This window comes from Mya arenaria, chromosome 7, assembly GCF_026914265.1.
Source record: "Mya arenaria isolate MELC-2E11 chromosome 7, ASM2691426v1".
Lineage (NCBI taxonomy): Eukaryota > Metazoa > Mollusca > Bivalvia > Myida > Myidae > Mya > Mya arenaria.
In genome coordinates this window covers 19769691-19796557 of record NC_069128.1, presented here as the reverse complement: position 1 = coordinate 19796557, position 26867 = coordinate 19769691, and the positions used below count along the sequence as shown (strand labels likewise).

At 36.0% G+C, this 26867-nt stretch overlaps 1 protein-coding gene across 2 annotated transcripts; it reads left to right on the top strand.

The window, feature by feature from the left end:
- Window positions 1-1096: 1096 nt before the first annotated feature.
- On the top strand, window positions 1097-13555 carry LOC128240709 (guanylate kinase-like). 2 transcript variants are annotated; one of them, XM_052957476.1, is made up of 9 exons: window positions 1097-1178; window positions 3642-3761; window positions 4449-4490; window positions 8024-8120; window positions 9076-9214; window positions 10555-10639; window positions 10978-11063; window positions 12300-12342; window positions 12861-13555. In XM_052957476.1, the coding sequence occupies exons 1-8, from the start codon at window positions 1133-1135 to the stop codon at window positions 12330-12332; spliced, it is 648 nt and encodes a 215-aa protein (XP_052813436.1). In that variant the 5' UTR covers window positions 1097-1132; the 3' UTR covers window positions 12333-12342; window positions 12861-13555. The 2 variants fall into 2 exon arrangements, with proteins under 2 accessions (XP_052813436.1, XP_052813435.1); XM_052957475.1 differs by lacking the exon at window positions 12300-12342.
- Window positions 13556-26867: the final 13312 nt, after the last annotated feature.

The following is a 26867-nucleotide window of genomic DNA, read 5'->3' as shown; positions in this document are numbered from 1 at the left end:
AGATGGATGGCTTTTTTATGTGTGGCTATAATCTGGTTATACACGACTACTTAGTAATTCATTTCCCTAAACGCTTCTTTGTATACTGTGGCAACCGTACACTTCAGATTGGAAAACCCCATGTCATTTGTAGCGTTTCACGTATATCACAACTATACATTTCCGTATATTTAGTTCAAAACTAAATGTTTCAAAAAATAAAAATGTATGTCGCATTTTTCCTTAGAAAATTCACTCACTTTGAAGTTTAGCACCGTTGTTCAAGAAATCCATGCTGCGCCAGGCCGAAAGACAGTCAATTAAGATAAAAACATATTTAATCTCGGAGGTGTTTGTGATGTGATTGTTTTTTCCCTGAGTGCAGATATTGTATTGGTGTCATTTTAAAGGTCTTTGTGTTGTAGAAAAATGAAACTTTAAAGTCTTCACTGAAATTAATCAGACAAGTTGTTTTGGCCTTCAAAGATAGCAGCTTGATATGTAGTTTTACTTCCGATTTCAGTTAAAAAGAGTGCAAAAGAACGAGCTGTAATTACTTCACGTATAATGCACATTTGTTTTTGTTTTTGCCAAGTCGCTCAAAGTCTGGAATCCTACTCCCAGTCAGAAGTAACATAATGATAAAGGGAGCTATCAAAAAGCTGCATGTAGGTAGACTGGTACCCTCTTTCTCTTTTTTCCAAAATATATTTTTGTAGAAATATTGGTACAATTATTTACAAAAAAAAGCTCACATCAGATCTTAAATCAGTCATAACTGATTTTAAAATGACAATACAGTATAATATTATGTTTCTTTTCTATGGTTTATTTACAAAATTTTACTAGTATAATTACTTATATTTTACAGACTGGTGGAGTTTTTTCTTTCTTTTTATTGTTAGGGGATATGTAGTTAATTATTTGTTATATATTTATTAATCAAAATAACGGGAATATGACAGTCAGTCTTTTTTTATATATATATTTTTTGGCTTTTAAAGATCCACTAGAAGCCGGCCACAGGACATTCAAGCAATTTAAGATTCCTTGACCGATTCTATAAATACCGATTTGACTGTCACAGAGATCATTACGGTATCATATTTTAGAAATCGATAAACTGTCAACACGAAACGAAACGAACGCTTGCATGCGTGGACTAACTCAGTTTTTTCAGCGAGTGCGGACGTATTCAGGTAGGCGGATAAAGAAACAATTAATTTAATGTGTTTTTGAACATGATCAATCAATGACAATAATAATTGTTCGCAATTTAAATGGGTATTATTTTAATATTTTTTGTACAAATTTGTTTACGTTGGTCGCTGTGGACAATGTCTACACCATTAACCTGACTCATTAGTCAAAGGTTGGTGTTTCTTCGTCAGGCAAAACCCATGTTGGGGTTAAATTATCACTCTGACTTAAATATCTACGTGTGACTAACCTGTAGTGTGTGGGTGAAAACTAGTTTAAAATAATGTTTAATATGAAATTCTTCTTATCCCTAACTGAAGGATTTGTCATATACAAAAAATTGTAAAAAAAACCTGAACAATTATTTGGGCTAGGCCTAGGGTAAGAACCAGCTGCCCTGTCTAAGGTTAGCTGAAGAGCACTGTGCTAGTGTTCTTGTGGTAATACTTAATCCCCACACCCAGTGCAGTTTTCTTCTTGTGATTTTAACTGGTGAAATGATTAAAAGGCAGAACTTCCTGGATCTTTCTTAATTTTTAATAATTAAAACCATAAGGTGTGTGGGTAAGAACCAGCCACACCTTCAGCACAGTCAATATTATTAGTAGATTATCATTCTAATGTTCTGGCAGTTGTTGGTTCATGTCCACTTCTAGGCACTATTTACCTAAGTTTACTTAGGTGACTTTGTGAGTAGCAACTAATTATGAATCATACAGATAATCATTTATTTATTACTAATATGTCGATACAAATAGACACCATAGGAAGGAGAATTTTTGTTTTTGCAGACTCGTGTCATCAAACCCTTCCCCCTGTCATGAACTCATTGGTTAATGCAGTTCAGCGACTCTAAGCTGTACTAAATTTATGATTCCAGAAGCTATTTAAAGGTTAAATTGATAATCCCAAATATTTCAAAATGCATTTGAGGCTTTGGCCCTAATATTACTTGAGGGAAAAGCATTTAAATTGAGCTAATGGGAGAAGGATTTGTTATTAGTTCCAGCTTCCTATGTTGTAAAAAAATTAAAATGTGTCATTCTTTACAGTACACTCAACGAGTTAGACCCTCTTTCCTCGGTCACTCTGAAGGATGATCGCCGACTTCCTCCGCGGTTAAAACTGTTTCCCTCGCTCATATCCCACCAAGTTCCTCCGAGTGGCTGGTTTACTGCCGAGTTTAATATGAATGATAGCATTGAAAATCGTCCGTTTTATTACCCCGCGGGGGAACTCCGTGTCTAATCAGATAAGCAAGAAATCATTCTTGTTTAGAAGTTATTTGTTTTTTATGCTTATGTATACATTGTAAATCGTACAAGATTCTTACCAGCCTTTAATTTGAATTTGTGTCCGTAAACGCCAATTAAATATTGTCTTGACTTGTTAATAGTTAACACTGAATCATTGATGTACATGTATTGCCACTAATTGTATTGCACCATAAAACAGCCGATATTTTACACAATTCTGAACCATGCGTGCGTGATCAATACAATATAGGGAATATACTGTTTATTATTGGTGGTTAAAAATAGCTATGACGTTTTAGGGAATATTCCACAGAAAACTAGGCAAGAAGGCCTTCAACCATGCGCTTTGAACTTTGAACGCATGTTTGACCTCCTGATTTTCGGAAAAAGAAGTGACCTAGCCTTTTTCGGAAATGTGTTTATCAATGAATTCAGTCATTAGTAAAAAACATGTTTATAAGATGCATGTGCAAAAAGTGAAATACGACTGCATTCTTGTGGTTAGCTAATTTCATGCAAATTGGGCAGAGGAAAAGGAATAATAGCAATTTACAGGAGCCGTCATAATCGATTGAAATTTTTAATAAAAAAATAAGTTAAGCTTAGATTCTTATCAGGTGTCCGCATAGTTTTGCGGAGTTTACCCCTCCGAGGAACGCCGCGTCCGTAATTCTTCGGTCGACTGATCACCCTCAGAGAGCCTTAAGTTCAAACTCCGAGGAATGTGGACAGGAATAAATTCATAGTGTTTGCTGCGATAGCGAAAATACGCGGAGGGAAACAGAAAGTGGGTCTAACTCGTTGAGTGTACAGTGTATTGATATCTGTAACACCGACTGGGTATAAGCATTATGTTTACATGTATTCAAATTGAATGATTTCCTGTTTGTGAATGAAAATTGGAATTTAAGCTTAAATTATTTTTAAAAACTTTTGGCATGCGATTAAATCATTTACAGCTGACAGTTCAGGAAATTTGAGGTTGTCAAAGTTAAATATTGTTTTTCCTGAGCACCCATTATTGTGGCAACATTTTTACATTGCAAAAACATTGTACATAACCATCATAACAATGACACACCAAGTAACTTGTACTTGTAATAGAAACAATTTCTTTTCGTGAGATCTAACCCTTATTTAATTTTGTCTGTTAACTATACGGCAATGTTACTTTGATTGTATCAACAAAATTCTTTATTTTATCAGACATGGCAATGTCAAGTATACGACCGATCGTTATCAGTGGACCGTCAGGAAGTGGCAAGAGTACCCTGCTTCAGAGGCTCTTCAAGGACTACCAAGGGTGCTTTGAGTTCAGTGTATCTCGTAAGTGTAAATCTCTCTTTGATGTGTTTTGGTTGGGAATTGAAATTTGAGTATACGCGGAAAGCATTTGGCAGTGCTTGCAGGTTTTTGTGTTGTTGTAAATAAAAGTAAAAAAGGAAAATGATTTATACATATAATTATATGTTCAGTTGTTTACTTAAGCCTTAAATTCTGGTAGTTATTATAAGGTACCACCCACTGATACATAAAACAGCTGATTTCCTGAGCTATAATATGTGAGGCTGGGTTTCCTTCTAATATGAAATGAAATCAGTGTATACTGTTAACATACATGTAGTGATTTCATGACTATAATTCATTGAGACCCTGAGAAAATATATTTGTATAACTAATGTTTGAAAGTTATTGGCAATGTTGCTGTGGCCATTGATTAATAAAAACAAATTAGAAAGTTATTGGCAACACTGCTGCATTGCTTAATGAAAACAAATTAGAAAATTATTGGAAACACTGCTGTTACCATTGCTTAATGAAAACAAATTAGAAACTTATTGGTAATACTGCTGTTACCATTGATTTAGAAAACTAAAATAAATCAACAATTAGGGCCTCAAATATTTAAATCAGTGATGGATGAAATTCATCTTATGCATGAGACTGTCCAGTGTCCACATTCCTTGTAACAGCATTGTGGTTTGCCTTTAATATTTTATCTAATATTTACAGATACCACAAGGCAGCCAAGACCCGGGGAGGAGGATGGAAAAGGTATACATACGATTTGAGGCTACAAGAGTAGTCATTGAACAATCACGAAATCATATGTATGTTACATTTAAATACCAAAACCTTTCCAAGCATTTTCGACCCATACAAGATACAAGAATCTTTATTTAAAGTCAGGTATATGATAATAAGATACATAAGCTATTTTCCGACATGAATAACAAACATACGTAACATATATCAAAAACGTAATGAGCTTGTGACCTGGAAATAAAATCATAGAATTAATACTAAAAACCGTCACCGTGTTGCAAGAAATCAATAAATGCCACTGAAATGCACTACTCTTATTGTTTTCTTGCATCAAGGTGACAAAAGTTACATTAATAATCTGAAAATATGAAATCATCCTTCGATACATTTGATTACAGGGTTTGAATTTAACTTTGAGGAACACTCAGAAAATTTTGCGAGTGCATTTTGAGCCAACTCGCAAAATGAAAAATCAACTTGCAATTTTATTATTTGCTTTATTCCCTTATAATATTGTCTAATTAAAGTAGAAATTAACACCGAAGACATATTATGAATATTAAAAAGTATCAATCTTGAGTGACTCGACTACTAGAACTTGTTGATGGCTTATTCTATTTGGAGGTTATGGAAAGACTCATCTGATGCTGGCAGCTTTTTGATAACAAAGCTGTCCAATAATTTGACATTGTTCACTTTGTATTTTTACCCTCGCCATCAGGTAATTTAATACCCATTCGACAAGCACGCTACAGATTTCATTAAGTCTATAAGTATTAAAAACAATAAAATAATAAATCTAAAATATAAAAAAGCAACAGTAAATGTAGCGTGGATACTTTGGACCATGAAATATATCGATCAACGAAGTCTATTCATTTTGACAGTTGGGCGGAAATATATTCAAAGGATGATGGGGTTTACATATAGTGCGCGAAAGCGCTAAATTTAGCCAATAATTAAAGTAGGTGATTACGTCATTCGTATTAACTTTGTATTATGCACGCCTCCGAGCATCTCGGAAAGATTCGAGATAAAACTCGGCCTTTTCCGTATTTGTTCTATTTTTGAAAACCTTCTAGAGCGAGACTCCGTACTGTCTTCCTTATACCGGTAGTGTTAACATGCCACTTACAGGCTGTTTACACTCGACTACATAGCGGAATTAAGTTCATGTTTATTTTTCTTTCCTTTTAACATTTTGTGGTCTAGAAAAAGCCACTCGCAGAATTTTGCGAGCTTGAATAAAAGTCACTCGCAATTTCCAAATTTTGCGAGTATGCGAGTCTAAATTCGAACCCTGTACATGTATCACCATTGGTATTAAAAACTGATTTTCACATTTTGCATCCAAACAATATAATCAACAAAGTTTTCAAGTTCATTCCAAATCTCATACATGTCAGAAATACGTGACAATAATAGCATTGAAATCAATGTATATGATTACCCTTTAAGCCATACCATTGAAACAACTAACCATTTTACAGTGGTATACCAACTAGTGGAACCATGCGCGTGTGGACTGGCCATACAGCCGGGAAAACTTGTTGGTGTTATCACTGTTCATGTCATGCTCTAATCCTATTTTCTTATTTGTATTTGTATGCATGCTCCAATATGTGTTCATTTTAACATATGTACTTTTATTTCCAGGTCACAAGCTCATTGTTATTGTTATTTGATATGTTATGTATGTTTGTTATTCATGTCGGAAAAAACAGCTCAATGAGCTAATGTTTCTTGTTAACACATACCCGACTTTAAATAAAGATTCTTGTATCTTGTAATGATAAAAAAAGTTATGTACAGACTTTATTTCACATACAAGAAATAAACGCTAATTATCTTAAGTTTCGTATTGATTTCACAATTCACATCATCGTTGCCATGCCATTATGTTATTATCTAGTTAGATCTTATAAAAGCAGGTTTTTTTTTGTAGATCTATACCTAGGTCTAATTAGCAAGTCTCAAGAGATGTAAACAATGCTTTGATGTTTGGCTGTGTTTAAACAGTGCTGGAAATTGCCTGAAGGGGAAACTTCTTTGTTTCTCAACTGCGAAATTCCCTCTCGATTCAAACATGAGCTTGGTTTATCAGTTAGCAAAAGCTTGAAATAATAAAGTTTAAAAAATAAGTGCAATTCAAAAGATCCTTTTAATTAAAGGCCAAGTTTGATCCTATAAGTGACCCCCCCCCCCCTCCCAAAAAAACGTGTATTGTACACAACCTCTGTGTATTGATCGTAGTCTAATTGTCTTATCAGATCTCTGATCTGAATATCCTGCAGTGCAATTTTGGAGGTTTTATTATAGAAATGGACCCTAAATGGCCCTGAGCCATTTAACAAATTAACAGGAAATTGGCCCCTACTGTGACATCAGTGCAGTAACCAGGAGATGCACAGCAGGGGATTGTCATGCCAAACATTCCTTAAACTAGGCCTTTAACATGATGGTCTTAGAATGTATGTTAAATGTCTCAACCGGTACCCTTTTTTATTGCTGAGAATGGTGTTGATATGCCCAGAAAGTTGATAAAAGGGTGTCTTGATATTGACAAATCATCACCATCACCATTTAAATGTCAAGAAACTTTTTTGACTTTCCAGACCTAATGACACAGTTCACAGCAACAAAAAAGATTCCAAAGGTTTTAATATGCTTATTTTGCTCACTGCGTTATCTGTTAAGGTAATAAATCTTTAAATACACATTTTTCTTCTAAAAGTTGAGCAGACCCAGTCATCAAAATAAGACTTTTGTATAAACAAGCCTGAATTCCTTTACCGTAATTAAATTGCTTTGCATCAAATTTTTCAAATAGCGCTGCTATATTAAATCTAGAATTTGAGCAAGCCCGGATAGCATTTTACCAGTGTAGGGCTTGCAGAATTGTGCTTATTTCAACTGCTGCCCCCCCCCCCTTTATTATATTCGTGAATACTATCACTCGATTCTCAATCATGTTATTGTAAGAGCTTTAAGTTTTAGATCTGTCTTCAGAGGAATGGGGTCAGGGTCCTTCCAATGGGGAATGGGGTCAGGGTCCTTCCAATGGGGAATGGGGTCAGGGTCCTTCTAATGGGGAATGGGGTCAGGGTCCTTCCAATGGGGAATGGGGTCAGGAATTGGGAATTTCGAATAAACACAAACATTCTAATACTGGTTATTAATCAGGTAGAAGTGCATGGTTATGTCATACAGATAATCAAATTTACAGTCGAACCCCATTGGCTGGAATTCCCAAGTCCTGTAGATTCTCTTCAAGTCAACTAGGAATTTGAGCGAAGGGACGTCGAGCCAACTGGGTTTGACTGTACATTTGTAATAACTGGATTCTTTGGACAGCATATTCTGGCAAACATGCATATGTTTTGGTCATTTTTGTACGATTTTGATGTTTAAACATTCTTCATGAACATAACAACATGATGGATAGCTTTCATTGTGGACTAAAAAATAAGGAACAGAACAATGAGGAATACAAAATAATTAGAAGTGCAGCCATATTTATTTTGACAAATCTTCTATTTCAGATTATTATTTTACTGATCGAGAAAAGTTTGAAAAAATGATGGCAGAAGGTGGTTTCCTTGAGCACGCACAGTTTTCTGGGAACCGATATGGTACAAGGTAAATAAGATTTATACTAAACTTTCTTGGTCTAACACTGGTACACCCTCATGTTGTTAAGCTATTTTTCTAAATGTTATTTGTCTATGTTTACTTCCATTCCTTAAATGAATTTCCTTGCTGCAATTGTGAATATTTTCCAATGAACAAAACATCTTCGGATATGTTTCGATTGCAAATCATCACAATTCTTGAATGAAATAAGGAACTATTGGTGTAAATATAAGTAATGAATTGGGGGGATTGATGTCATTATCGGGGATACAAACACAGTTCCAAGGGCTGTGTGTTCCGAAGTATGTGTGGAGTCCTTCACATTTTAACCAGCCCAACTGCCTTCATACCCCGATTATGACATCAGTCCTGCAATTCATTCCTTAAATAGATGCTAGATCTATATATTTTTGATATTCCCAATTTGAATGTAAAAAAAAAATGTTTTGATATTTTAAGAGGATTATTGATTTTAATTTGCTTTAAGTATCTGTGCAAAACCTTCAAATGTAAGTTATAATGCATGTACTTATAATAGGATATATCTGTATGGCTGTTTGAATGTATTATTTCTAAAACAGGTTATTCTATGACTGAATTGTGAATAATGTATAAATAAAATAAATTTAAATATAAATTGAAAAGGTCCAAAATGTTAAAGCTGCACTCTCACAGATTTACCGTTTATACAACTTTTATTTTAATTTTATTTTTTTGTTTTTTGTCTTGGAATGAGCATGTTTGCGTAAATATATGCAAACCAGTGATAAAAGATTGCTGACAAAAGATCAGATTGCAGATTTTCATATTTCCGTTCCAAAATTAATGTTTTATAACTAAATTTTCACATAAATTAGCTCGTTCCAAGACAAAAAATAAAAAAAAGTTGTCAAACCTTTCAATCTGTAAGAGTGCAGCTTTAGTGACTTAACTGTGATTATGTATGATTTTTTAATTACAGCAAAATGGCAGTTGAAAAGGTCCAAAAATCAGGGAAGATTTGTATCCTAGATGTGGAGATAAACGGCGTAAAGAACATCAAACAGACGGACTTCAATGCAAGATACATCTTTGTACAGCCACCTAGCATAGAAGCGCTGGTTAGTTATGGTATTAGTTAAAGCTTTTAGCTTTATGTTGGATACCCCCTATAATTCCCAAAAGGTACGTTACCAAGTACCAAAAAATAATATTGTTTTTTGAATCTCATCAAAACCACACACCTTGGATTCCCCCTACGTAGGGCTGTCATCTACATTTTAAAGTGACACTCTTATTATACCCCCCAAAACAAAGTTTGGGGGGGGTATACTGGAATCGGGTTGTCCGTCTGTCTGTCTGTCCGTCTGTCCGTCCGTTTTTTTTTTGTCCGGGATTCATCTTTGTCGTTATTGAACAAATCTTTTTCAAACTTTCAGATATTAATGGCCATGATGTAAACTTGCGCCTCTGTGAAATTGGTACGGGTCACATGACCCTGACCAGAGTTATCTCCCCTTGATGTGTTAAAGTAGGCAAAATAAGCCCTGTCCGGGATTCATCTTTGTTATTATTCAACAAATCTTTATCAAACTTTCAGAAATTAATGGCCATGTTGTAAACTTTCGCCTCTGTGAATTTGGTACAGGTCACATGACCCTGACTGGAGTTATCTCCCCTTGATGTGTTAAAGTAGGCAAAATAAGCCCTGTCCGGGATTCATCTTTGTTATTATTCAACAAATCTTTATCAAACTTTCAGAAATTAATGGCCATGTTGTAAACTTTCGCCTCTGTGAATTTGGTAAAGGTCACATGACCCTGACTGGAGTTATCTCCCCTTGTAGGCAAAATTAGCTTTGTCCGGCCTAACTCCAGGGCAAACAACCTAGACATGGAGGGGTGGGGGGTATTCGTTAGCCTATGGCTTACAGTTCTAGTTTAAAATCAATACATACACATGTATAACAAACATAAATTTTTAGTGATTCACCTTTAACTACTTACTGAATAATGCATTTATAGAAAATATTAATTACTGATAACAAGATTGTAACCGCGTTTTACAAAAATGAATACGCAAAAATATTTAATGATTGGTGAGTGATAAAATATTTACTCTGATCTACGTTAGTGTAGTCTCACAAGGTAGAAATACCGTGTTTTCTGCACCTTTCTTTCAAATTAACCTCTGTAATTTGTATCCTTCATAAGAACCATTGTTTTTGACATGTACTCATCATTTTTGGTATATCAAACAATTGTATTAATTGTGGTAAATCTTATTTGGGAATAGGAGTGCATCTTTAAGATTCAGGTGCGTGTAAATGTGTGTCAGGTTGCGTGGGGAGTACCTCTCTGGAAAACTTCTATTTGTGAATTCAGCATTTATAAATGAGTCACAAAAGTTTCAGGGATTAAATTCAATTTAATTTCAATCAACTGTTTTCTATATTAACCAGGAGGCGAGATTGCGGGGCAGAGGTACAGAGACTGAGGAAAGTTTGAAGAAACGATTGGATTCCGTACAGGAGGCCATGGATTATGGTATTATAAAATATGAAATACTTTTAGTACTGGGGCGATATTCATGAAGCATCTAAAGTCATTTCCTAACTTAAATCAATTTCTTAAAACTTTCAAAGTCAAATTAAAAGAAATTTATAAGTGTTTTTAACCTTTATGTATTTTTTAGAAATTCTTAAGTTTTTATTTCATATGACTAAAGATATACTTAAGTTAGGAAATCAACATAAGTTAAGAAGTTCTGTTTCACACCCATTTTGCAAAGATTTATAAAAATTATGTCTTTTTTTGAGATTATATATCAGTGTAGCCTGAAGAATTTTAAACATGCTCATGATCAAAATGATGCTATTTTACAGCCAAAGTGCCAGGGGCATATGACCACATCATCGTCAACGATAACCTAGATATAGCCTACGAGAAATTCAAAGGCATTTTGTCAGCAGTAAGTTAATTCAGCTGTCTTATATATCACATAAATCTCTGTTTCCCTGACTCCATAATTAGATTGTTTTTATTCAGATAAATTGTTACCGATTGCTGTACCACCTATATATAAATATTCGTAATGGATAAGCCAATGGCTAGATTTACATGTATTAGTCATATGTTAATCTGGACACACAAATGAACCTGAGCTTGGATTCAGTACACTATTTTGTAAAACAAATTATGTAATTATCAAGGTGGTAATAATCATATCAATTGAGAACATTGTATATTGTATAAACTTGTAGTTGCTAAAATTATCTGAAGACATTTACTCTCCCCATTGATGCAGTCTATTTGCTTAGAAAAAAAACTTATATTCTGTAAGGGTGCAAGTAAAAAATTAGACATAGATATATAATCACAAACTGTTTAGGCCTAAATTCTGGCCATCTCCTAGTACTTAATTAAGAAGTAGTAAGCCTTTCTACTTGAGTTAAAAGAGACTAATTGATTTAGTAAAAAGAGACTCTTGATATACTAAAAAGAGACTCTTTGATACTGTAAAAAGATAATCTTTGTTTTAAAAAGACTCTTGATAATTATGCTAAAAATTTGATAAAGTACAAGAAGTATAGTAGAAAGAGGCTTTTGATATAGTAAAAAAAGAGACTCTTTGATATAGAAAAATGAGACTCTTTGATATTGAAAAGTGAGACTCTTTGATTTAGTAACAGATACTCTTGAAATACTAATAAGAGACTCTTGATAAAATAAAATGAGACTCTTGATAATTATACTAAAAAAAATAATTCTTGGATAAAGTAAAAAGAGACTCTTTGATGCTCTTCCTAATCTCACTCTGTGCATTTTAGCTAGTCTCTTTTCCAAGGTATCAAGGTCATAGCCTCGTTGCTATTGTTGTTGTGTGAATTCTTCAACCTTTGTCAATGCAAAAAATGGTGAAACTATTCAAACGAAACTTTGTACAGATGTTGACTGAGACAAAAGGGACATGCATGACAAGGACGATAATTATATTTTTAACTGAATTTAAGCCAGTATTAAAGTTGAAACACACTTGAGGAAACAACAACACTTAACTTGTTGCCATCTGTGTTTTCCCACAATTAAGGTTAAACTTTGTGAAACGATGACTAAGATCCTTGAATGAAATGGTTCCCTGTAGTCTGCCTAACTCTTACATGTATGTGTACTGTATTTCTTTTACACCCACTCTTTGTCTTTAAAGGAGTACAGTAGTTTGCTGCAGAATGGAAAGTAAAACAGATCGGGTAAGATTATGAGTGGATTCATAGTTCATTTATTGATAGGCAATGATCAAACCCTGAAGGTTTCGAATTTTATGAGAAGTAAGGTATTGGGTACTCAATTTTTTATCAGTGGTCGAAATAAGCACAAAGCCCGCAAGCCCTGCACTTCTGGGCTTTATACAGCAGGGCTTGTTTAAAATGTAATGCCAAGCATTACTGTATGAATTGGAGCTTGTTGATGCAAAAGACTAATTTCGATGACTGGTATATGTATTGTGGTTGCCAGTGCTGTTTTCAATATCATTCTTATCTTTGTCCTTAGACAAGAAATTATTCTATTGATATAGATTATTTTAGACATTTATTTCAATATCTATGTATTTAGTCAAACATGACCTTTGTTATGCTTTATACATTATTCATTAGTTAAAAACAACTGAAATAATGGTCTTACCTTTAAAAATTGAACTCATAAACAAGTTAAGAAATTATTCTATAAAAATCTGAATTTGAAGTTAAATTTGTTGATCTTGTTTCAGGAAATCCATGGAGTGATGTGTGACCAGTACAAGAAAGGGATGTAATCAATTCAGGGTGCCAGCAATATCTCATTATTATTGTATATACACAGTAGATAATAAGACAATACAAGGGAGATAATAAAAAGCAATGCATGAACAGTATAATGAAGGGAAGTAACAGCATCATGGCACCAGTCATATCTCATTCTTATTGTATATACAACAGGAATAACTTAAACCATGTGTGACAAAGACATGGAAGGGAGGTAACAATGTCTTGGCTTCAGGCATCTCATTCTTATTGTATATACAAGGGGAATAACTTGAGCCATGCGTGACCGAGACAAGGAAGGGAGGTAACAACATTATGGCACCAGCAATATCAATCTTATTGTATATACAAGGGGAACAATTTAAGCAATGTGTGACCAGGAGCCATGTTTACATACAGTTTCAAGTTTGGGTTCATACTCAAATTGCAAAACTGCAAATGTTTATTTAATTGGAACTTTCTTTCTAGTAGAGTTTTAGTGATGAAATTTGCTAATTGAACAATCATTTACGTTTATTCTGTAAGACAAATGGAATAAAGAAGAATTTGTTAATTACGCTAAACAAGCACAAAACCAGAAACACACTTGCTAGTTTTATTGAAGCTAAATCTCTACAAAGAAGAGTTCCTCTAAGCACAGATAACTCTGATTGAAAACAAGGATAACTCTTACAAAAACATTAAATGAGTAATACAGAGTATAGTCCCTTATTACAAATCAATCTTAACATTAATTATATTTTCTTTTCTTGTTTTTAAACATTTACATCTGTCTTTTATTATGAATTACAAAAGTTAATTTAGAGCACACACACATAATAGAAAATGTCATACTTAAACAAAAGTTTACTAGTTTAAAAAAATGACAAATGTTGTTCATTACATACATTGACATGAAACAGATAATTAATCTTATTATTCATGAGACTATTCCTGTTCAAAATACTATACATTTGCATATGCACAAAATCATCAAAACAAAACAAAATAAGATGAAATAAAACGATTATGAGTAAAGTGCAGGTTCATATTAATTAAACACACAAAAACAACAACAACAAACCACAATATTAATTATTCACTTGTCATTTCCAATTTTTTTTTTTTTTAATTAATGTAATTCAACTTTACATTACAAACTTCATAATTTCCTCATTCATTTTTCCACTTTGTAGCACACTAAGAAGTTCACCACTCTGTGCACCTTGTTTAGTCATCACATTGGCAAGCTGTAAGGACCCTGGGACCCAGTGGATGTTCTTCACCTCCCCGCGCTGCAGCTCCTGCTGAATGGCAGCAATGTCTATTCTTAGACGCTTATCCCCCACAAGTTTGGTAGAAGAAACAGCTTCTAGTACACTCTTGTTGTCAATGAAATTGTTTATTGGAATAGTCATTTCCATTACACCAAGAATATGGGCCAGCATGTGTCGGTAGTAGATCCCAGCTTCTATTCCTTCCTGGAGTCCAAGAGCTTCAGCTGCTATGGTTGATCGCACCACCCGTCGGATTTTGTTGGCCTGCCAAAAATAGGGCAACAGTTGCCTTCTCTGTCCAACAGCCAAACGATATGCGCACATGTACTCCCTGTTCCATCATTGATATTACCTAATGACGCATCAGTAAACACAACAATTGTCAAGCTTGAGTCGTTCACCAATTTTGGATACAGCAGGAATGATTCAGTCTCTTTTAACCTTCTTATTGTCTTCCTTGCCCGTATCAGATCACTCATTGTCCCAGTTTTCAACTTGGTGCTAAGTGTTATCATTTCAAAAGCCATATCTGGCCTTGAGCCCTGCACAATCCAATTCAATTTTCCCACTATTTGTCGTAATTTAGTCTGATCTGCCTCATCTAAATATATTTCACTGTTCTCATTACTGACCGGTTTCATATGCTCTAACATTATGCTGTTCACATACTCTGTATGGTCTACTTTCACTTCATCTTTGGTCTGTATCATGTTGAAACCGATGTACTTGAAACATTTCTCTCCCGTCTTGCGTGCTGTGAATCTGTCTCTTAACTTTTCCATCTTGCCTTCAAAACTTTTGCCACCAGCATGCAAGAAATCATCAACATGGCAACAGATCAGACCTTGCAACTCTCCTTCTGAGTACAAACAGAACAATGCTGGATCTAGCTTGCATTCTTCAAACCCAAGTGCTGTTAATTCATCTTTCACACTTAAATAGAACTGTCTGGCACCATCTTTCAAACCATACAAGCCATGCTTCAATTTCCACACATATCCCAGAGGAGTAGAGCTTTCTTTTGGAGGCTTAACAAAAACATCTCTCTCAATTTCTTTCCCTTGCAGAAAAGCTGCTTTTATGTCTGTAGTTTTGATGTCCCACCCCTTTAAGGCGGCAACAGCTAGAAATATTCGCATTGCACCTTTACCAATGGTAGGGCTGTCACTCTGTGTCATGTTATGTTCTTCAAAGCCCCTGACTACTAGCCGTGCCTTCACTTGTCCATCTTTATGAGTCATAACCCATCTTGTAGATAAGGTTTTCTGCCCTATATCTGGAACCTCGTCATATGTTTTAAACTGAACTAACTTTTCAAGTTCTGTCTGCTGTGCAATGTATGTGTCATTTCCTAGAGATTTATTTTCAGAACACATAACTTCAGAGTTGTTGCTAATGGTCGAGGTATTGTTCGTGTTATCGATTAACTTCCAATTAACCATTTCAAGATTTACACTGTGCTCGCCATCAGAATCATTTTTCACGTTGTACCAGTTTTTATATTTTCCAGTAGCCTTTCCTGCACGACTTATAATTTCAGCTGTTTTCCACTGATTTTCATGTTCATATTGAATCTTTGACCCTGCAGGTAAATGCTTACTGTGCTCCGTATTCACTATGGGTGCAACTCTGTTTTGGCAGTTGTCCGAGTTAGTGCCAACAACCAATTGGTTTGTAACTAATTCAGAGATAGATTGTAACTTTTGTCCATCAGTATCAGTTTCACACTTCACTGTAGTTGAACACCGATCTTCACATGACCTGCTTTCTGGTATGCTGTTGTCTGTTGGACCGCTTTTGGATTCAATGTTAACAAGTCTATTAGGTGAGACACGCACAAATACACCACCATGCCTCACAAAAACAACCTTCCCATCTTGAAAGACAACTTTTCCTGGACCAAGCCACCTGTCCTTTCCTTCTCGCTTGTAGAAAACCAAGTCCCCATTGCTGTATTTTTGTTCGGATGCTCTTATTTTTGACCGCAAGGCTCTTCTTATTCTGTCACTTGCCTCAGTTTCAATGAAAGCCTTTCTAGCCCCATGAAGCGCATTTAGGTGATTTGCAAACTTTTCACTTGACGTTGTTCCCTCCAATGCAGGAATATTGTCCTTAAGTATACCTGGTAGATTAGGGTTCTGCCCGAACACAAGTTGGTGGCTGCTAAAACCATTCCACATTTGCAAAGCATTCTTGGCCATGTTTGCCCACGACAGCAGAGTTTGCCTTGAAGTATTCGAGTTCTCAGCTTCTAGTTTTGTTAACATCATGTCTGTTACCGCATGATTCCTTTCACAGAGGCCATTTTGAAAGGGACTTTCTCCAGCAGTAGTACAAACACGTACATTGAGAATCGATGTTATTTCCCTCATTTCATCGGAGCTGAATTCTCCGCCATTATCTGTGAGAATTGATGCCATCACCCCATACACACTAACCCAATGAGTCATCATGCAATCAATAATGTCAAAAGGTCTTTTTCTTTCAACAAATACTGACACAGTATATCGTGACCAAACATCGATCATGTGAAGGATCCATTTACCATTCCACTGTTTAAGGTCCATTGCAACCGATTCATTGAATACTTTTGCCATGGGTAAACCAACCACTGGTCGCGACGGTGTTCTAGCATATAACTTACACATGTCACACTCTCGAACTATCTTGTTAAGTTCATCTTCATATTCGTCTTCCCATGCACCTGCATCACATAGTAACGCTTTGAGCCTTTTGGTTGGTGGATGGGCAAACTGTCTGTGTAGTTTAAACAGCTGCTTCTGGCTGTCTTGCAAAGTGACGAAGACATTCTCCACCGGTATGCTCTCAGCTTTGTCAATTGGAATACAGTAGTGTCCAGATGAAGTTAAATTCAGAGACAAGTCTTTGCCAAAAACCGTTGCCGTGTCATTCTCAAGGTCCAATTTAACACCTGCTGTCTTCATGGCTGACCTAGATAACAACAATGGAATATCCGAATCAACAACATCAGTTTTAATTGTCACTGTCTTGCCAGCCATTTCTGCCGGAATGCTGTACTCTCCCTTTGACATCAGTTTTGTACCACCACCAAACTTGAATAACCTGTGACCCTCACATGTTTCAACTTTCCGTCTGTCCGATTCATCAAGTGAATTTAGATAGTCCTTAAGCCACATTTCTCCACACACAGTACTACTACAGGCACTGTCTAATACCGCACACTTTCTCGCATCAATTCCTAGCTGTGTCACTGCGTCTTGCTTGTAACCAGTGAACAAAACCACATTTTCTTCTTCTGTGACATGAACTTTGGCAAGGTTCTCCCAACTGTCGGGGCACTCTGATACCAGGTGACGAAATGAACCACAGGATCTACACACAAGAGGCCGGCCATCCGATCCAACAGGATTTATTTTCTTGTTTACCACACTAGTGTCATTGGCTTTTCCGCGACTGAAACTTGATCGGTTGTAACCTTGACCCTGTTTGCCACCACGTTTTCCACCAAATTTTGGCTGGTACCTCGGTTTAGCCCGAACATATCCAGCAGCTAACAATGCCTCTTCATTTTCAGCCAAAAATGTTGGTTCCAATTTTATACCACTTGTGCTAGTCAAAGACCCTACTGACCCTTCTACAACTTCACCCTTGAATTTTTTGAGAGATTTCTTCGCTTGTTCATACAAATTTGCTCTGTCTTCATAATTCATTCCAGTCAACACAAGCATTTTTTCTTCCTTTGTTATGTTTGCTTTTCTTAGTAATTTGAAGGCTAAAATTTCTGGAGGTAGGACCATTTTCTTTTTCTCAACTTTCTTGTATTTCGAATCAAACTGGGCTATGTAGTCTGATATGGATTGGCCTTCAATTCTGTGATAGTCTTCAAATTCTTCAAACTTTTCTAAACTGTCACTAAGATCATCTTTAGCTAAATGTTTGTCCAAAAAAACTAGTAAAATGTCAAGACCATCATCTTTCTTGAGGTCTTCTAGCTTGACTTGGTCAAATACCTTTTCTCTAATATGTTGTTCATGGTTTTCAGGCAACGATAAGGCAATCACAACTCCTTGCTTTTCTTTCACCAATTCTGTGACTTCCCGCCAAGCCAAAAGTTCCTGTTTGTACAATTCATAGCTCTTCCCATTTGTTAAACTGGGTGGATTTATCTTTGTTGCCATTGTTTACACTCTTTTCTTGGGCAACCACGCTCTGCTACCACTGTTAATTACGCTAAACAAGCACAAAACCAGAAACACACATGCTAGTTTTATTGAAGCTAAATCTCTACAAAGAAGAGTTCCTCTAAGCACAGATAACTCTGATTGAAAACAAGGATAACTCTTACAAAAACATTAAATAAGTAATACAGAGTATAGTCCCTTATTACAAATCAATCTTAACAGAATTGTTGTTATTAAATTAATAAGAGTGCTTTTCTCAGTCTTAGTATAGATTCAGATTTGAGACTGTTTGTATTCATGGGCCCAGTACAAGAAATGAAATTAACTAGGGTCATGATGCCAGCAATATATCACTATTATTGTTATTATCATTGATATGCAAGGGAGGTAATTCTATCATCACTATCTACAATGCAGGAACATTGTGCTATTCCATTAAATTCCATATAAAGTTACTTACAATGCATTCCATGATGGCTTTTACATACAATGTTGTGACATACATGTAGCTTGCATACTCTGTCAAGATTTGTATAGGACTGTTTGTATTGAATGTTTCATGATTAAAAAAATATTTATGAAGAGGTCCATTTTTTGCCTGACTATTGTTGAGTAGATGATTAATGAAAATATCTTGGGTAGCATCCAGGTATTCATTAACTAAGTCATTGTTATTTAAGTTTTAATTATTGCATCCACAATCTTAGTTAATGAAATAATACCAGTGATTATTTTTTTGGTGCAATTTACTGCCTTCTATAGGCTGTTTCCCCTTGCGAAAAACTGTTCATTTTCCAAAAATAAAATCATGATATTTTCCCAATTAATTATATACAGGTTCCGTTGATGAATAAAAAAGCAAAGAATTATTAAAAAATAAACAAAATCTTGATAAGACTAGCTCTTCTACAGGATAGTGTATGCATAAAACAGTAAAAACATGTATATTTGCTATTATATTTTCTACCTGTATTTTAGCATGATTTTGTATTTTTCCAAAAGAAGAAATCCCAATTAGGAAGGAAAAGGCAGTGAAAATAAGTCCAAAAAAAGGACTGAATACATGAGTGGGTCAGTGAAATCACTGTATAATTTGAATTACGAGGGTTGTGGCAGAAGTCACTGTTTTGTTCCATGCTGTGAAGGACGTTGTTAAACATGTAACATGCAATAACTAGCGTGCATTTAAATAAAGAGTGTATGATAGTTATAGTGCGATAACCACTGTCATGTTTTATTTATAGCCAAAATACAAAGAAAACACTTTCCAGCATGTTTCAAAAAAACTGATTTGTTTTTTTCATTTATTAAAATTTGTTTAATAATTCTGTTTTTAAAGCATTTATATATACTGAATAATTATATTGAATCTGTTTTATATGGCTGGAGAAAAAGCTCTTTTGCCTTGCTTAGATTATTCAAAATCATTACTAATAATTGAAGGTACCTGGGGTTTTTCTGTATTTAAGTGTTTATATCAGAAAAAACTTCATTGCATACAAAAAGATCTGTCATTAGCTGTCTTTTATCTTTTACATGTATTATGCAATCCAATCAGTTTAAATTAACTTGTCCATGGACACTTAAACCTTATTCTATTCATCATTCTGTGGCAATATTCATTGTTATTCAACTTATATCCTCAAATTATGCTTAGCCATTAAGTTTTATCATGCAGTTTACTCAGAATTAGTCCCTGAATCCACAAATGTCAGTTTATATTGGTCACCATTTTGCAAAAAAATATTGAAGAAATTGTCCGTTTGAAATATGTTTGTGATAATAAATTGTTTTAAATGTGATAGGGAACAAACAGTCGTCTTGTATTTGTATATAAGCATTATTTGTTATTGTTTTGTACCAGATTGGTTGGGCTAGACATTCTATTTGACAGTTTCTTATTGTATAAGCCGGCAGCCAAAATGTATAAGCATGCAGTCAATTTTATAAGCCAGCAACCAAGTGTATAAGCTAGTGGCCAAGTGTATAAACTTCGGCCTAATGCATAATCCTCAGACAATGTATTAGCCGGCAGCCAAGTATATTAGCCGGCAGCCCATCAAGTCAAACTGACAATCATGGTTGTATTTTGGGGGATCACATATTATTACATGAGGGAAATTAAAGCATCATCCTGGGTGTGTTTGATGACTTTGGGGTTTACATGTACTTAATACATTTTCAATTCGATTTCATCTAGCTTACATTATGTGATTTTTAGCGATATTCAAACAGTAAATTGCCTATGATTGTTCAGGAAAATTATCTATATATTAGTGAAGACTTTTAATGTATAATATACTTGTGTGTGTTTTAATCGGTGTAGTACAACGATAGTTTTGTTAAATCCAAACATTTATTTTTAAATCTTATTTGATGTTATTGTAGTAGTTGAATAAAATTTTACAATAGTTTTGTCGTCATATTTTCATTGCATTCTCCGACCAGCAGTTACTTACATTGACCGTAAAATAATCACTGACGTCACACAAAGCACGCGATGTTTTGAAAATCACGTGACGTCATTCAAAAAGTAAAAGCAATCTTTGATAAGAATGGAACTAATTGTTTTGAGTTGAAAAGCAACGTTTGTTTGCAATTTCCCTACAGCGGTTAATTTCTTTGACCGTACATGCTTCACTGACGTGACGGAAAGCATGTGATGTCGTCAAAATCATGTGACGTCATTCAAACAGTACGAGCAATCTTTGATTAGAATGGAACTTTTTGTTTTCAGTTGGAAAACAACGTTGTTGAATGGAACTTGAATATAATATTGCATAAATACGTGTAAACGGTTGTTTTCTAAACAACACTTGTAAAGCAGAAATTCATCTGTTTTCGTATGAGGTGTCAGAGATAACTGCTTGTGAAGGGAGATCATTGTGTAAAGACGATTGATTTTTTTAAACTTATATATTTTACAACGATTGCGAAACAAGTTATAACAACATTATATAAATTCCTCTCGTTGGTGCGATTTTACGCGGATGTGTAGTCTTGTGATGTGGGGTAAACCGGAGGAAACCCACTAGTCCGGCTTGGTGACCACAAAACAAACTCACATGCACTGCTCTTGTTATATAAGGAATAATATTGTATATATTATAATAATGAATCTGATTGACTTAAGAAGATAACAATTTAACTTATGTCTAAACTATTCTACATCATATGGTATAATTTCATCCATTTATTATATACTTTTCGGTTTATAGAGATTTATCAGTGAAGCAAAATTGATATTTCTAACAATACTAATATGAAATTGATAGTTTTCACTGTTTCGCAATGTTAATCCGCTGTCAGTTCCAAATCAAGCATCGGCGCGCACAGGGCTGGGACACAATTTCAACGACGTCATTTCCGAAATGACGATACGTGCGCAAACCAATTGGCGCGTTTATTTAAAAGAGTGGTATTAAATGGCTTTTTAATCCAATTTTAGGCATATAATAAAATACAAATTGTTTGTGTTAGTGTAAGATAGCAATTTAATTCACCTCGTGAACACTAAATGAGAATTCTCCACTCGTGGCTATGCCACTCGTGAAATATATATTTTAGTCGCTGGAATATATCACAATCTTAGACCAAGATAAACAATTCTTTTCTATGTTTTAATTGAACATTTAGGCGTTGCTTATATTCATTTCATTCATCTTTCTATTTGATTGAATGCTAGAAACACCCGGTTTTAGAAACAATACTGCCTGATGCATATAAAGAGATTATTATGAAAATGAATTTTAAACTTCTAAAGTGGCCCTGTTCAGATGGAAAGGATGAAACCAATATGGCCGTCAGCTTTTGAAAGAACAATTTATATCTGTTTTCACGTAAACCCCGCGAGAATCAAATTTTATTATTTCATACGAAAAAAGAATTCCTTGTTTATTATTTATTGCCCAAAAGCGTCCGATATAATTTGATATCGGGTGGTTTTACTGATAATTTCGGCGTATGGATGTTGCAGAGTAACTGTTACTGGATCGCAATTCTCTGACTTCATATGATATAACTGGCGAAACGAGAATTATTTTATTTGTTAAGACACTATAATAATTAGATTTGGACTAACACAGTCTAAATGACATCTTGCCTAACTACCCTCTTTATTAAATCTTTCATATTTAGAAAAAATCCACACAGCACAAGACTGTTGATTTGGCAGACTAGAGAATTTTGACAAAAGTCGGCTTTGACAGTATTGCACTTATTATGCGCTGCAGAAGGTCGCGTCTATATGGATACAGGTTTTACAATTTTCAAATGACAAGGGTCTATAAATACTTTTTAGTTTGTAAGAAATGTAGATACTTATCAATAACAGTGTTCTTTCAATTTTTCTTAATCTATGTTGTAATGGAATCGTTTTGATGTCCGTGAATAATTAAGCAATGGTTAAAGAAATGTAAGCCAGGCGACTTTAAAGATTATCTACAAACGAATTCGCTTTCTTTGCATTGTCGCAGGGGTTACTTCCCTTCGTCAAGGGAAAAAAATCTGCGCATTAAAAATAATTCGAAACTTAGGGTAAAAGTCTCTGATTTATTACTGAAACAGTCGATTCATTCCAGGTGACCTTTATTTTTTTTTAACCATACGCGTATAGATAGTTTCCACAGAACACTTATAATTGTCCCGCAGACATTTACTGCAAAATGACTAATTGACGGACATTTCGGGTGGGTGGATGCATGTTTTATTTAAGGTAGCACACGCGTAATGAAAACCTCCACTTTAAACTCTATAATTTTAATGCTTAAGCCTATGTTGTTACTCACAGGACTATAAATCTTTTGAGGGTTTCAAGGTAGAGGTTCGAATCCATTCAGAAGCACATTTTTTTTTCTTCGTTTTCATAAGCACATTTTTTTACAGACGCTTATATTGTTTTGGTATTAAAAAGTATTTATATACATTTATACATATAAATAGATGGGTTTTTTTTAAAGATTTCATTACTTTCTGGCCAGTCTGAAATAGGTGGTTGAGAATTACAACTCTATTTTTTTAAATGAGACAGTACAATATTTGTATTTGTTGGCAAAATGTTACCTAACGGTTACATATCATAACTTATAACGAACAGGTCATGAATATTTCTAGAACTTGTTGATTTTGCTTTAAAATGTCTATGTTTCAATTTTTAAGCGGTCAATAATGTATCATTTCTGAAAGCAAATATATTACTTGTTACTCTGATATCAAATTATTACCAAAATGTTGAAATCTAAAAGAAATAAAGGAATTTTTTGTCTCTCGGGTGATTTTTTTTTTAAATCTGAAATGGGGGGAAAGGGTTTTTTAGTTAAAATTGTTATTTGACAATAAAACTCTTTTAAATTTTGTTTTAGAATCCAGGAAATGATACACATTTATAAATTATCAAGCTGATTATAGTTTGAAATGATGCCCATTAGGGTCGTACTACCTTATTTTTTAACGTTTTCCCTGCTTATTACAACCACTTATGATAATATTCAAACTTACGTTTACCCTTAATCGAATTATGATTACAAATATATATTCACGCTAAAACCTATCCAGCCGCATCGTTGATGCATTGCATCAAAATGCGTCTTGACATCGCTGTCAACAGTCTCAATCCAACTGTAATATGAGGGGAAAAACATTTGATTTAATTAAATATCACACATATTATCTTTGCTTAAACCTCATAAAAAGCCAAGGGAATCGAACTTAAGATATACTTAAGATCTTGTATGGTAAGGTAAAACTAGAATACGGCTAAAATGGCAAAACAAAGTGTTTTGAGACTGCCATGACATTTGCAAGACAATCACGCTTCCAGGCTGCCACACTGTTGTCTGCAGAGTTCACGTTGACAGAAAGTCACACTGCCACTCTACTAATTTCTCGCTGATAGACTGTCACGTCGCTAGGCTGCTCAATTCTCGTTGCCAGACTGTCACGCTGCCACTCTACTAATTTCTCGCTGATAGACTGACTGTCACGTCGCTAGGCTGCTCAATTCTCGCTGCCAGACTGTCACGCTGCCACTCTACTAATTTCTCGCTGCTAGACTGTCACGCTGCTAAGCTGCTCAATTCACGCTGCCAGACTGTCACACTGCCATTCTACTAATTTCTCGCTGCTAGACTGTCACGCCGCTAGGCTGCTCAATTCACGCTGCCAGACTGTCACGCTGCCACTCTACTAGTTTTTCGCTGTTAGACTGTGCCGCCGCTAGGCTGCTCAATTCACGCTGCCAGACTGTCACGTTGCTAGGCTGCTCAATTCAAGCTGCCAGACTGTCACCCCGCTAGGCTGCTCAATTCACGCTGCTAGACTGTCACACCGCTAGGCTTCTCAATTAATTCACGTCGCTGCCAGACTGTACCGCTGCCACTTTTCTAGTTTCTCGCTCCTAGACTGTCACGCCGCTTGGCTGCTCAATTCACGCTGCCAGAATGACACGCTCTCACTCTACTAATTTCTCACGGCTAGACTGTCCTGCCGCTCGGCTACTTAATTTTCGCTGTCAGACTGTCACGCTGCCACTCTTCTTATTTCTCGCTGCTAGACTGTCACGCCGCTAGGCTGCTCAATTCTCGCTGCCAGTCTGTCACGCTGCCACTCTACTTATTTCTCGCTGCTAGACTGTCACGCCGCTAGGCTGCTCAATTCACGCTGCCAGACTGTCACGCTGCTACTCGACGAAATTTTCGCTGCTAGACTGTCACGCCGCTAGGCTGTTCAGTTTTCGCTGTCACACTGTCACGCTGCTACTCTACTAATTTCTCGCGGCTAGACTGTCATGCCGCTAGGCTGCTTAATTTTCGCTGCCAGACTGTCACGCTGCCACTATACTTATTTCTCGCTGCTAGACTGTCACGCCGCTAGGCTGCTCAATTTTCGCTGCCAGACTGTCACGCTGCCACTCTACTTATTTCTTGCTGCTAGTCTGTCACGCCGCTAGGCTGCTCAATTCACGCTGCCAGACTGTCACGCTGCTACTCGACGAATTTTTCGCTGCTAGACTTTCACGCTGCTAGGCCGCTCTATTCACGCTGCCAGACTGTCACGCCGCTAGGCTGCTCAATGCACGCGGCCAGACTATCACGCCGCTAGGCTGCTCAATTTACGCTGCTAGGCTGTCACACCGCTTACCTGTTCAATTCATTTCGCTGCCAGACTGTCACACTGCCACTCTACATGTTTCTCGCTGCTAGACTGTCACGCCGTTAGGCTGCTCAATTCACGCTGCCGGACTGTCACGCTGCCACTCTACTAATTTCTCACTGCCAGACTGTCACGCAGCTAGGCTGCTCAATTCTCGCTGCTAGATTGTCACGCTACCACTATACTAATTTCTCACTGACAGACTGTCACCCTGCTAGGCTGCTCAATTCACCCTGCCAGGCCGCCACGCTGCTGTCTGCATTTGTTCACATTGCCAGACTGGCACGTTGCCATACTGCTCAATTCTCGCTGCCAGACTGTCACGCAGCCAAACTACTAATTTCACGTTGCTTGTCTGCTAGGTTCACCCCGCCGGACTGCCGGATTGCTAACTTCACGCTGGCAGGCTGCCAGACTGCTAAATACGCTGCAAGAGTGCCAGATTGCCAACCTCACGGACATATTTATAATGCATGTTGTGCTTTGCAGGGATTCATTTTTGCTTTTATCAAGATAAATATTCTTTCAAACAAAATATCTCAGCACACACCCTTTTGCAAGGTCATTTGAAAGGGTATGTCTGCAGGGATATTCTCATAACACGTTTTTTGAATTTTAATGATAATAATTTTGTGAAACGTGATTTTTAAATAATCAATGTCATGCTATTTTGCATGGTTTTGACTTGGTCATAAGGCCACACCAAGAAGAAATTTTGTTGTTCGAATTTTCCGGTCCTATTTTTCAGACAAACACGTGTAAAACAATTTAAAAAAGAAGACAATAACCATAGTATTCAATCTTCAGCTAACTCTTCGAAGGATGAATACGAAAAGACTCTAAGTTAAATTAAACAAAGAAGAAGATAGAACCTTTACGCTTTCACCCCTTGACTTGTAACTAAGCAGATCGGTATACCAAATGCGTGGTTTTCTTGATGTTCGTACAAAAGTAAAAGTAGATTGGTGAGGTTCGCGTGTGCTGCAGGTCAGGGTGCAGAATTGCTTTGTGCTAAGGTCAAGAAGAACTGTCAGGGGCGAATCCAGGATTCGACGTTAGAGTGGCGTAACTTAGGGGCATAACTTTTTAACTTGCCTCACTCAGAACCGAAATCTATTTGGTTTGTAATGTCGGCAGGGGGGTTTAGGTTCCCCCCAAGAAAATTAATAATTTCCAGTCCGAAATGGCGCATTTCGGCGTTTTATTTATTATTTTCTCTTGTATTGAAATAGAAAGTTAACTTGGACGATTTAAGGGGAGGGGGCGCCCTGGATCCGCTAGTGGCTTTCTGGAGAACCCCTATTGTATCAAATCTAGCAGACGAAAACATTTAATTGTATGCCCCAGACTACTGATAATGTTATGTGAAAAGATTACTTCGTGGTGTCTTTTCTTAAACTTCCAC